This window comes from Natrix helvetica (assembly GCF_964273705.1).
Source record: "Natrix helvetica genome assembly, chromosome: 5".
NCBI classification, from domain to species: domain Eukaryota; kingdom Metazoa; phylum Chordata; class Lepidosauria; order Squamata; family Natricidae; genus Natrix; species Natrix helvetica.
Genome location: NC_138551.1, coordinates 33,577,522 through 33,589,920, shown reverse-complemented (window position 1 = coordinate 33,589,920; position 12,399 = coordinate 33,577,522). Strand labels below are relative to the sequence as shown.

Genomic DNA, 12,399 nt, shown 5'->3' with positions numbered 1-12,399 from the left:
TGGGCTTTAAAATTTGCATATACTATTTGGTTGCTCTATATTAACAATTAACATAATCTGAAGGAATTGCCACATTTGCAAAAAAAAAAAAAGGAAAAAAAAGAACAACAAACGTGCATTGCATTTTGACCAAAGCAACATTTGTGTTTGTTAATTTTTCTTCTCTGGTCAGTTTCATTTATCTGCAGTAACTTGCAGTTAGAGATAGCTGAAGAGTATTATTTTACTATTCTGTTTTCTACATGTATATGTGCACATAGAATGTATTTTTAATGATGGATTGAAATACAGTTATAAAGCAACTATTGTCAGGGTTTCATATAATAGATCCATCGCATCTGACTACTATATTCTAGAGTCTTAAAACTTATTCATAACTTGGCACCATTTTCCAACTAGGTGTCCAGAGTTTCTTTGCCTGGAAACCTGGGGAAATATTTATGTAATTCTTCATTAGGTTGGCTGACTTTCACAGTGCAGTTCTTTAAACTATGAAATGTCTAATATATGAAAACTGTCTTTTCAGTTTTGAGACAAAACTATGTCAGATATATTCTGATCTGAATGCTACCTACCGAACAATACAAGGCCATTTACAGTCTGAAAACTTTAAGGTATGTGCATGGTTATTGTTGACATGACATGAGCAGAATGCCTCAGTATTTATAAAGTTAACAAATTTTCAAGGAGGACATAAAATATATTCAATGTGGCCTACACATACAATAAAATACCCAATACCTAATATAAATGGCAAAATAAACATAGGCATTTGTGTATCATCATTTAAAATATTAAGTGAAAATTATTTTCACCAGTAATCAAAGCATTAATATTGTTGATGCCAGGGCAAACTCTCATTGGAGAGAACCTGTAAGGAGACTGCCACAAATGTGAATTTTCTCATTAGAAAGATTATAACCTGCTTGAGAAATAGTTATAAGAGATAAAGACTAGATAAAGAATAAGAATTTTTAACAATTTGAAAAGGCAATGGCTTTCTCCAGAAAAATATTCCAATTAGTTCTAATTTAGTTCTAATTCTGAGGATTTATTTTATACCAAATATCAGTAGCTATGATGGCGTAGTAGTTAGAATATGGTATTGCAAATAACTCGATCCACTTCCAGGAATTTAATTCTCAAGGTTGACTCAGCCTTCCATCCTTACAAAGTTGGTAAAATGAGGACCTAGATTGTTAGGGGCAATATGACGATTTTGTAAACCACTTAGAGAATACTACAAAGCAAATCACTATGAAGCGGTATGTAAATCTAAATGCTATTGCTATTTTCAATTCTTCTAAATTAGTTTTGCTTTGACCTCAAACTGATTATTAAATAAGCAATTTATATGCACAAAATTACAGTAATTCAGTAGTCTGAATTGGTGCTTTCATATTAGGTGAGACGAAAGATATAAAGTATTCTCTAGACCAAGCTGTATTTAACCATCTTTTTTTAATGTTCTCTATTGAAAAAGACATTGAAACTACAAATAGTACAATCAGCACCTCATGGTTTATCATTGTTTTTCCAGTCAAAATTAGCAAATCCATCAAAGCAGGAGTGACTATGCTGTAAAGGCACATGCTAAATAGATGTATAGCCTTGTATTTATTGTTAAAGTTCTTCTCAATACAAATGACTAGCATTGTTTACTACTTTTAGCAACGGGTAATGACATGCTTCAGAGCATGGGAAGACTGGGCGATTTATCCAGAACCATTTTTGATCAAACTACAGAATATTTTCTTGGGGCTTGTAAATATTATTGAAGAAAAAGAAATAGAGGTAAGTATGAGATAAGACCATTATTGATACTATTGATCTGGAAGCAAACGAGAACCTTAAAAGTAAAGGTAAGGAAGAGGTTTTGGCAGAGGTTTGTACTAGGACTCTAGAATACGAAGGCTTCTATCGGTTCCCAGTTGAAACTCCCCGTTGATTTGAGGTTGCATAAACACATATTTTTCTGTTTATGAATGTTAACATTGTCCATACCTTTGCCTTTGAACTAGCTCATTTACCTGTTACGTATTGGAAATTGCTTGGAACCTGAAGCACGTGCATTGCCTCTTTATCAGTTTTCAGGTGTGTGTTTGGATGTGAGAGGGAGAGAGAATTCTAAAATATCTGAATGTTTGAAATCAGCCTCTCACCTCTTCCATATTATGGGTGCAGTTGGAAAATTAGGATCTTTAAGAGACAACAGTGTTATGTAGGCATTTGTCTTAGCATTGTCGTAAATATATAGAACTTGCTTCAAGAGTTGTTAGAGCCAAGATTTTTTTGGTCTTATAGTCCTGCTGTTTCTTATGGGTACAAAAAGGAAGAGTTTGAAGATTGAATTAAAAGTTGTTTCATTTTGTAATTACAGTGGAAGATACAAAATACTATGTGATGCTTAAAATGATTGGATTTCTCTTACCACTAATATATTAGTTGCAGTTTATATTGTAAATATTGTAAAATGTGAAATATAGGAGATGGTCTAATAGTTTTTTCTGATGTAAATCACAGATACTTAAAGTATCTGCTATTTAATCTTGTGTGTCTTTAAGAAAAAAATGTAATCAGACTAATTTCTGGGGATTTAAAATGGCATCAATATGAACTAGTTTTGCACAGTGAGGATTAAAATATTCTATATTAGGTTGTACTCACTTGCAGTGCATGTATAGCATCACTGTAATGCGTACAGTCTTGTGTATCTATTTGTAAAATTCACTCATTTCTTTCTTGAGCTTGAAAGTATATGATTTGGGGTTTATAACCCAGATGTTTTGAAGGGTAGGCACAGAAATTGTTTTTTTCCCTGTTTGGTATATGAGAAATTGCTTTACATATGAACTGGCCCAAATTAACAGCTATGTAAGGGCTTTGAACTAAAGCCACAAGCTGAAAAAATCCTATGTGGTGAAAAGAAGTAAAGACTTGAGAAAATACTTCGATTATATTTATCTCAGTGTATGTTTTATTCTCAGGAAGTACCTGATGATCTTGATGGAGCTCCTATTGAAGAAGAACTTGATGGTGCTCCACTAGAAGATATGGATGGAATTCCTATTGATGTCACTCCAATCGATGATCTTGATGGAATCCCTATTAAATCAATTGATGATGATCTTGATGGAGTACCTTGTAAGGAACGTTCTAATTTAGCACGTAGTTAGAAGCATACATCTTATCATAAAATTATATGTAAATGAAAAACATATTTTCTAATTACAATATTTATTAGATTCAATTTTAATGCAAAAATAATTATAGGCGCCATTTGTCTGAACAGTAGGTGAATGTGTGCCCCGCTTATGCAAATGGAGCTGCATGCACAAACATGTTCTCCCCCGCTCTCACAAAGCCATTCCCTCCCCATCCCCCCCCCCCAGCATTCCCCAAACCCAAAACGTTTGGAGACTGCAGTATTACATTGTTTCACCTGTCTGAATTCCTCCCTTCAGACTCCAGCTTTTCTCTGGATGATTGAGAGTTCCTCCAGAGCTGTTTTTGGCAGCGTTCTGAATTTCAGGGAGAAAGCACACTAAGAGTTTCTTTTGTGGCAACAGACGTTTGCTTGTAGAGCATTTAGTGCATCTTATCGGGGGTCAATTCTGTTCAAAGGTCAATTCTGGTCAAAGTATGTTGGGGCATACTTTTCACTAAATATGTGTGTATATTTCTTCTGCCTTTCTGGGGAACATTAAACTTATAAAATTTGGATTTTCTTAATGAAATCTCTAAAATAGAGCATATTTAGGATTGTATTACATCATGTTTTGCATAATTCTTTTATTCAATAGTGGATGGATCTGAAGAATCTAAAAAGAATGAGCCAATATTTAAAGTTGCCCCTTCAAAATGGGAAGCAGTTGACGAGTCTGCGCTTGAAGCTCAAGGTTAATTCCTATTTAAGTCCTGTTTAAGTGTGGTTTCTTTTGTTTGCTGATATTATTAAATATTTTCAGCATTTCATGCTTAATATTAATAAAATAGTACACAGATACCACACCATTAAATAAAAGTTTAGGAAGTTATAAAAATTTAGAATATCTACAAATTTCTCTTAAAATGCTTATATATTAACATTTTAATATAATAATTAATTGTCATCCTAGCGGTAACAACATCTAAATGGGAGCTCTTTGACCAGCATGAGGAATCAGAGGAAGAAGAAAATCAGAAGTAAGATCATTTTTCCCTAGTTACTCTACCTTAAGCATAATAAACGGAATACAAATGCTTTGTGATTTTCATAAAACAATAGACTTGCTTGGTTACTTCTTCAAGGGATAGTAGTAGAATCTACATATTTCCTCCAATATAAAAATATTGAGGGAGGAAGGAGGAAACAAAGAATATCTTATGCAGCATCTGTTGCAACTTTCACATCTCCCAATTAAAGCAAAATGAATAAACTGTTTCAATTCAAGTACACTTGCCAGAATTCATGCAAACATACATTTTTTCCCCAAAAGAAATTTTGTTGCATTAACAAAGTAAAGATTGAATGAATTGTGTGCCAAAATGGCTATTCCAAAAGGGCAGTAATAGATTAATAAATATAAGGAGTGTATGCATCATGTTGTCCTTCAAGCAAGTTTCATCTAAGATGAAGGGATATTTTCAACGTACATTTGGGAAAAATGTGTCTCTGGAAAAGGGAGAAACAGAGGCTCTTCAGAGTATGCATTCTGGATATATTTCTTAGGCTGTTTTAGGTTTTGGCATTATACTGTATATTCATTCACCAAGCTCACAACATGTCTCTCTGAGCTGGCTTTGGATATGAAAAGTCAATAGGCATAAGACTTTAACACCTTTAATTATCAGAATTATAGTGGATGCTCTTGGATTTTAGGAAATTTAGACAGGAATTCCTATCACTACAGTCCACAATGTCAAAGTTGACTGATAGCTCCTAAAAATTGCCTAATAGGATGATAAATTGAAAACACATCCAAGGTAAAGTTAAAATAGAACCTTGAATTATTAAAAGTGTCACATGTGCATAATAGTAACTTTAGATTATGACGCTTTTCATTAAATTGTGCTTATCATTAACAGTTTAATATTAAAAATCTTGGATAGAAGAGGGACTTCATTTTTAAGAAATATAAGTCAGATCCAATTTCGTTGCATTTATTTTGTACAATGACAATAAAGGCTATGCTATCCAAAAATGCTTTATGCTTTTCATTATCTTTAATATCCCTTTTTTTGTATATGGCATGAATTATACATCTGGAATTATTTTGAAGTTTACAACCCAGAATCCCCTCTGAATTATCTGAATAATTTTGGGCTGTATACAATTCTATACAATGCTCTAGTTTCTGTTTCTCAAAATTTTCAACCTCCTGTGACCGTATGTTTTATACGTATTTCTATCCATTCCCACCACTATCACATAACTATAATGAGATTAGGTTTCATGGTTAAGTGGGGACTTTAACCCTCAGGTCAGTTCTCCAAACTTAGTCCAGGTTTCTGCCATTGTACATCACCTTCAGTTTTCTCTTATATTTTAAATAGTTGACATCAATATGCTCTTATCAAGTTCTATCTTCCGCTCCTTAAAACTGTGACTTATTCTAGATCTCCTGGGGCAAAACTTTGATATTATGCTATTACACTGTATTGCCTTTAAAATGTTTGGATCTATAATCTTAACAGATTTTATATCCAGTAAGATTTACTTTCTATGCTGTCTTTAGGTATGAAGAAGAAACATAAAAATACATTGTTTTCCTTGTCCTTTCCTTCCCCTTAACTATATATTTTTTTAGTTTTTAAAATTGCATATAGATTGTATAATTGAAATAAAGAGTGATAGGAAATACATGTTCTTGGAGTCCCATCAATATGCTCTTATTTTATGATAAATACTTTCTTAGGAAGCGCTGTCCATTGCAAACCTTTCTATTACAAATAAACTAAGAGAATCATTGTGTTATTTCTCTTATTTTAAAGCCAAGAAGAAGAAAGTGAAGATGAGGAGGATACTCAAAGTTCTAAATCCGAGGAGCACCACCTTTATTCCAATCCTATTAGAGAAGAAATACCTGATTCAAAGTCTTCCAGCAAATTCTCAGAAATGAGTGAGGAAAAGCGCGCCAAACTCAGAGAGATTGAGGTATGTTTGTGAAAACAGAGATACAAATATAATTTGTGTAAATGGTGATAAATGAAATCAAGTGATCAGTAAAATGATTTAACAATGAAAATAGTGCTTCCTCTTTCTGACAATTGATTCGAAGTCTTTAGTCCTTTAGAAAGATTATTTATAGATACGTTCATTTGAATTTTTTGAAAAGATGTATAATTCAACTTTTTAAAAGACCCAATAGATATTATTCACTTATTTGGATATTATACCCTTAAAGCTAAAATATGTACAATATTTTAATATAATTAATATTTAAAAATTTGATCTCCGTGTGCACCTGCTCAAATCTGAAGTGAACAGGATTTTTTTTAACTTGATAGCAAATAGGAAGAACCATTGAATAAAGAAATGCATTAATCATAATCGTTAACGTATGATAGGTTAATTAAAGTACCCTCTCAGATTATTTTAAATATTTCTTCAAATGTATGTTTAAATATGCTTTCTAAGTAAAAATGCCCATTGAATAATGTAATTCTATTGTGTAGTATATAATAGAACTCTTATTTTGTTATGGGTTTTTATCAAACATTTAAAAATACATCCAAACTAGTTGACAAGTGGGTAGTTATAAATGATTATTTTCTTCTCTTTAAAACATTGTAGTTATATTTAAGTATAATATAAGTTAATCATAACTTTATATAAATGAGTATTGGGGTGGTGCATATTGTGCTCCTTACCTGATATGAACACAGGGAGAGAAGTACACTGAGAAACTCTCATATAAAGTTCAATCTTGCACCTGATCTCCAAACTATAGTTACTGAAGCAAAGTAACTTCAAAGTACATGAAGTTGGCTTCTTTCATTTTTATTTCTATTTAGATATTATTCTAAATTATGTTAAGTTTAGATAAATGAGCTTCTGGTCTCATAACGATGATGAAAGAGGGGAAAAAGAAAGTCTGGTAATGTAACAAAGTACTATCTTACATAATTTTAGAGAGAAATCCATAGTTTTAGCAATGTTTAAACAAAGAGTTAAAAATTTGACTCTTGTTATGGGTATTTGTAATTGCAGAGCTGCTTAGAAGAATGTTTCAGCCATATATGTCGCAGTTACGACTAAATTAAAACAGTATTCTGCTTTTCTGACTTTTACAAACTTGCAGTTAAGTTTTTTTTTAATGTTTCTTCTCAGTTGAAAGTAATGAAGTTTCAAGATGAATTGGAGTCTGGAAAAAGACCGAAGAAGCAAGGCCAGAGTCTTCAGGAACAAGTTGAACACTATCGTGACAAATTGCTCCAGAGAGTAAGCAGTGTTTACAATTTAGAATGTTACATTAGTTTTCAGTGGCTTGGATGAAGTATAATAATAATAATAATAATAATAATAATAATAATAATAATAATAATAATAATAATAATAATAATAATAATAATAATAATAATAATAATAATAATAATAATAATAATAATAATAATAATGCCACCATTACCCTTTAACTATGGTATATTGTGACTTGTATGAGTAGTAAACTCGGGTGAGTTCTGCACACTTCACTCTGACTTCAGAAAAGGACATACAATGTAAAGTAAGGAACTTTAGTTGCTTTCGTAAGTAGTCTTATAGTAAAAAAGCACAGCATACATTTTTCATTACTTATTTGAAGAAACCATTTGAAGAAACTGAAAAAATAATAATTCTGGTTGGGATGGAATAAAATTGTAAGTCATCCAAGAATCATCCTCTGGCCAAACAAATCAAATTAGTCAATCAATCAATCAATCAAAATAAATAAATAAATAAATAAATCAAAATAAATAAATATTAAATTCCTTTCCCACTAAACGGTATGAGATATCTTATAGTTCCTTTGCCACCATGACAGAATAGGAGTCAAAAATCTATAGTTATGCTTCTCTTTTCATTGAAACATGGTTACAGGAAAAAAAAATCCCTGCTTTATATAACGCCTGTCCATAGGTCAATGCAGTTCATTGATGGTCCTCTAAGATTGTAGGTCAGTACAGCTTAATGTTGTGCACAGATTTTGTAATAGCTGTTCAGGATTTCAGAAAGTTACATCTTCCTATGTGGATATACTGAATCTTTAAACAGTTGTATATCAATTTTTTTCTGTGTACAAAGTTTTGTTCTGTGATGTGTTTTGTACTAAGCTGTGTTTATGTTAATTTAGAGTATGACATAAAGGCTCTTAAGTGTTTGCAGTTAATAACCAATGCAAATTCAGATAAAGATTTAGTTCCACGTAATACTTTTACTAAATTTCTTTAGTAATACGTAATTTGGCTTATGTAAAGATACTTAGCTCAGTCTCTCCTAGCACATAAAGTGACAGTTTCATACCAATGCGTTAAAGATGTTTGGAAAAAAAAGATCGTTTCACTTAATTTTAATAAATCATTTACTACAGGAAACAACTAGTGTTGGGCAAATAATTCTCTATTCAGTCAGGCCACATGTTGTATTGAAAACACTGGAGAAAGAACAGCATAGGCAGAAGTGTTAGAACATACCTAGAAGAATTAATGATTTGGTTTTCTGTCCCTGTTTCATAACCTTGGTTTTTTTTTTTACACTAGATTCCATTTGGAAAACTAACTTAGCTAAGATTGAAATTGTGAGTTCTTCAGGGGAGGTCTTTGAACTTTCCAACAGATTCTGTACTTAGAAGGGCTTGGACTCAATGATTTCTAAGGTTACTTTTATGATTCTGTTATATTTTACATGTAGGAAAAAGAAAAGGAACTGGAAAGGGAAAGGGAAAGAGATAAGAAGGATAAAGAGAAGTCTGATTCACGATCCAAAGAGAAGAAGGAAAAGGAAGAATGTACACCAACAAGGAAAGAAAGGTATAATGTTTAAACAAATTAATATGCCTTATTGCAGTTATATTTACGGACCTAAGCATTTCATAATATACACTCTTTTGTTTCTGTCTCTATTTCTCTCCTCCTTTTACTTTTCTGTGTATCAAATTTCAGACTGTAATCTCTTTTTATGTTTTACAAAAATATGTGCATTATGAAAGAAGTCATTTTTCTTGCTCCATTAATTTATATTTTATAGTTCCAGAATCCTAGCCCATTGCAGTTAATGTTTACAAATTGAGGTGTAAAAGTATTTAATATTATTACAATTTTCCAAAAAAACAGTTTGACATTCCCAATAACACAATTTCAATATTTGCAATATACAAAAAAAAGCCATTCTTTTTGTTTGTGCTTTGCTTTCTCAAGCTACGTATGACCCCCAAAACCCAGATATATCTGTTAACCCCAAGTGATATTATAGTTTATGTAGGTCATCCCAGCTTGGTAAAAAATTATTTGGGTGACTCAAAAACCTTTATGCCAGAGGCTTCTTTGGACATTTTAATTGGCAAATTAAAAAAAAAACTTTTAAAAACACACTATTTTCATTGGACCATGCTTCAGATGTTATATTTTCCACTGTTTTTGCAAAAGGAAAAGACGACATAGCACGTCACCAAGCCCATCACGCAGCAGTGGAAGCAGGCGAGCAAAATCTCCATCACCAAAATCTGAACGATCTGAACGATCTGAAAGATCTCATAAAGAAAGCTCACGTTCTAGGTCTTCTCATAAAGATTCTCCCAGAGATGTCAGTAAAAAAGCCAAGAGGTAAACCACAGTTTGTTTTATAGTTCAAATTGTCATTTATTCTGTTATTTAGTGCCATTTATAATCATTTAAATTTTGGTTTAATAGTAAGATTATATAATGTAATAAGAGGCAGGATAGAATCAGCTTACTATGGTTCAGGAGAGAAGATTTAAAGAAATGCTGGGATAGATTATAAAGGAATTAAAAGTATGAAGATCTGGGGATTAATTGGAAAGTTTGAAAATGGAAAAACTAAAAAAGCCTGATTAAGCAATATGCAATTTATACTGGCTTGTGTCTTGATTATGCATATTTATTTAAATCAGTCACTGCTAAATTAAATGGTAACTTATCAATAGATATTTCTGATAGGATTGCAACCTAGATGAATTTCGATTGATACATGTAATATACAAATGTTATTTTTAACTTCTAGTTTCATGTATTTGTGTTTTGGAAAACAAATTTTCTTGAAACCCAATTTATGTAGCATTAGCAATTTTCTCTTTCTGTAAAGCATCAAAAGCATAGATAGAAATTGAATAAGAAAATTACTGACATCACTTAGTTTATTTTTTAGGTCACCATCTGGTTCAAGGACACCAAAAAGATCAAGAAGATCACGATCCAGATCACCTAAAAAGTCAGGGAAAAAATCCAGATCTCAGTCTCGTTCTCCACACAGATCTCACAAGAAGTCAAAGAAGAGTAAACACTGACAAACTGTTAATTTTTATGATGCTGTCACTTACTGGAAATGCGGTTTTGTTTTTGTGCCTGAACAGTCTGTTAAACAAATGAAAAAAAGCATTCCTTTTTTTTGTGTGTGAATGCACGTGTATATTCATGAGTAACTGCATTGGTAGACCTGTCAATGTTTTATATTGTACAAAACCTTCATTGTGGCTATTTCCCAGAATGAGATTTTGTGTTTAGAAACTTCATCTGAAATGTGTGTATCAGATCTGCTGGCAGTAGTTGTTTTAGAATATTGTGAGTTAGGAGAAACCCCCATAATTGTTTCCCTTGTCCCCCCCCCCTTTTTTTTTTTGTAGCTTTGACATTTTGAATTAGATTTGAAATAAAATCTGAAAAGGAAATGTAAAAAAATGTGTTTCCTTGTCCCACTCCATTGATCCCCCTTCCTTTTAACTTCCTAACGCACAGGGCTACCAATGCAAACCTCTTAAAACAGACTTTTCCCATCTGTTCATCAAGTTAGATTGCTCTTCAATTATGTTGGGATCTGCCATAGAAACATTGTTACGCAGCAGTGAATCTGAAGAGATGAAGACTGTATAACTTTTCAGTACAGGGTATCTGGTAAAATGCTTATTCTGGGCTGTACCTGGAATTTTCAATCAGAGTTCACTCTCTAAACTTAGATTTTTGGCAACTACAGTGAAGGTTGTTTTTTGCTTCGTCCATTCTTCCAAAACCAAATGATGATTGTTTGGAGAAGAGAGATTATCACTGTTGCAACTCCTTCCTATTTGTGTGGTGCTATAGATAAACGTTTGAGCAACAAAACCCACAATAAAAAGGGAAAGTAGGTTGTGGCCTCTGAAGATCTATTTCCAAGCGTTCCTTCTTTTCATTGATTCTTTAAACTCTTGAGCCATTTATCACATCACCTCCATGATTAGAATAGATTTTAAATCTCAATTTTTAAATTTAAATTGGGGACATTTTAATAAACACTTCTGGTTTTTCTGTTGTACAAACTCTCCATGCATGAATTTGTCCCCTGCATCTAAGATGTAAAGAAGTTTTTATTTGAACAGTTGTGTCTTTTTTCATAGGAATATTGCCGGATATATTGTTCTTCAAAGCACATGAAGAGCTCCGTTGACATCTAGCTAAAATAGTGTTAAGACCTCAGTATTAAGTGTATGGGTTTCTTTTCATGAAAGCTATGAAAAGAAAACAGAACATATTTCCTATCTCACAAATATCTCAAAATCAACATAAGAGAAAACACATAATGAATTGTCTTTATAAAATCAGTTTTATTTTGGAGGATGACCTTGTAAATGCATTTTTGTACTGAATTCATTCTTTGGGTGTGCAGATCGTTGAAAGAGTAGCAGAATTCAGATTTTTTAACTTGTGTCTTTTTCTAATATAATTGTACTACTTTCCCCCTATTGTGGTCCTTTAGTTTTGGATGTTCTTTTGTTTTAATCTGTTTTTAAATTTTGGCATAGCATATCCTTTAAGTCATTTACTTTTTTCCATCAATAAAAACAACAAAGGTTCACTGTTTATTTACTAAAGGAAAGGACAATTGTAATAAACATGCAGAGTTTAAAGGGAACTGGACTCCAGTGAAGCATTATTTATAATTATGTTAATGTATCAATTCATTTATATAAAAGTATCTAGCTATCTTGTAAAAGGGGTCTGGCTATTCCGTTCTGCTATATGTAAGATTTTAACATTGATAGTAGTTCAGCTTTCAATATGGATCTTTGATTAATGGAAATATCTAAAGTTTACACCATGTCCTTTCTAAGTGTAAAAAAGGGCTTCCAACAAGCTTCTAGAAACCTTTTTTTTTAAAAAGTGCAGAATTTATCAGACTAGTTAATTAGTCTAGTCAAGTCAAGCAACAAATCAACTAAAAATTATATATCA

The 12,399-nt window shown here is 32.1% G+C and overlaps 1 protein-coding gene across 3 annotated transcripts in view; it reads left to right on the top strand.

The window, feature by feature from the left end:
- U2SURP (U2 snRNP associated SURP domain containing) overlaps positions 1-12,171 on the top strand; it is a 48,373-nt gene extending 36,202 nt beyond the window's left edge. For 2 of the 3 annotated variants that reach the window (XM_081955883.1, XM_081955884.1), the window contains exons 18-27: positions 527-614; positions 1,672-1,794; positions 2,988-3,144; positions 3,804-3,899; positions 4,119-4,185; positions 5,974-6,136; positions 7,313-7,423; positions 8,870-8,988; positions 9,604-9,780; positions 10,343-12,171. In XM_081955883.1, the coding sequence (XP_081812009.1) occupies positions 527-614; positions 1,672-1,794; positions 2,988-3,144; positions 3,804-3,899; positions 4,119-4,185; positions 5,974-6,136; positions 7,313-7,423; positions 8,870-8,988; positions 9,604-9,780; positions 10,343-10,481 (1,240 nt within the window). In that variant the 3' untranslated portion in view covers positions 10,482-12,171. The remainder of the gene's footprint in view (positions 1-526; positions 615-1,671; positions 1,795-2,987; positions 3,145-3,803; positions 3,900-4,118; positions 4,186-5,973; positions 6,137-7,312; positions 7,424-8,869; positions 8,989-9,603; positions 9,781-10,342) is intronic. The other variant, XM_081955885.1, reaches the window with a different exon arrangement.
- The last annotated feature ends 228 nt before the right edge of the window (positions 12,172-12,399 follow it).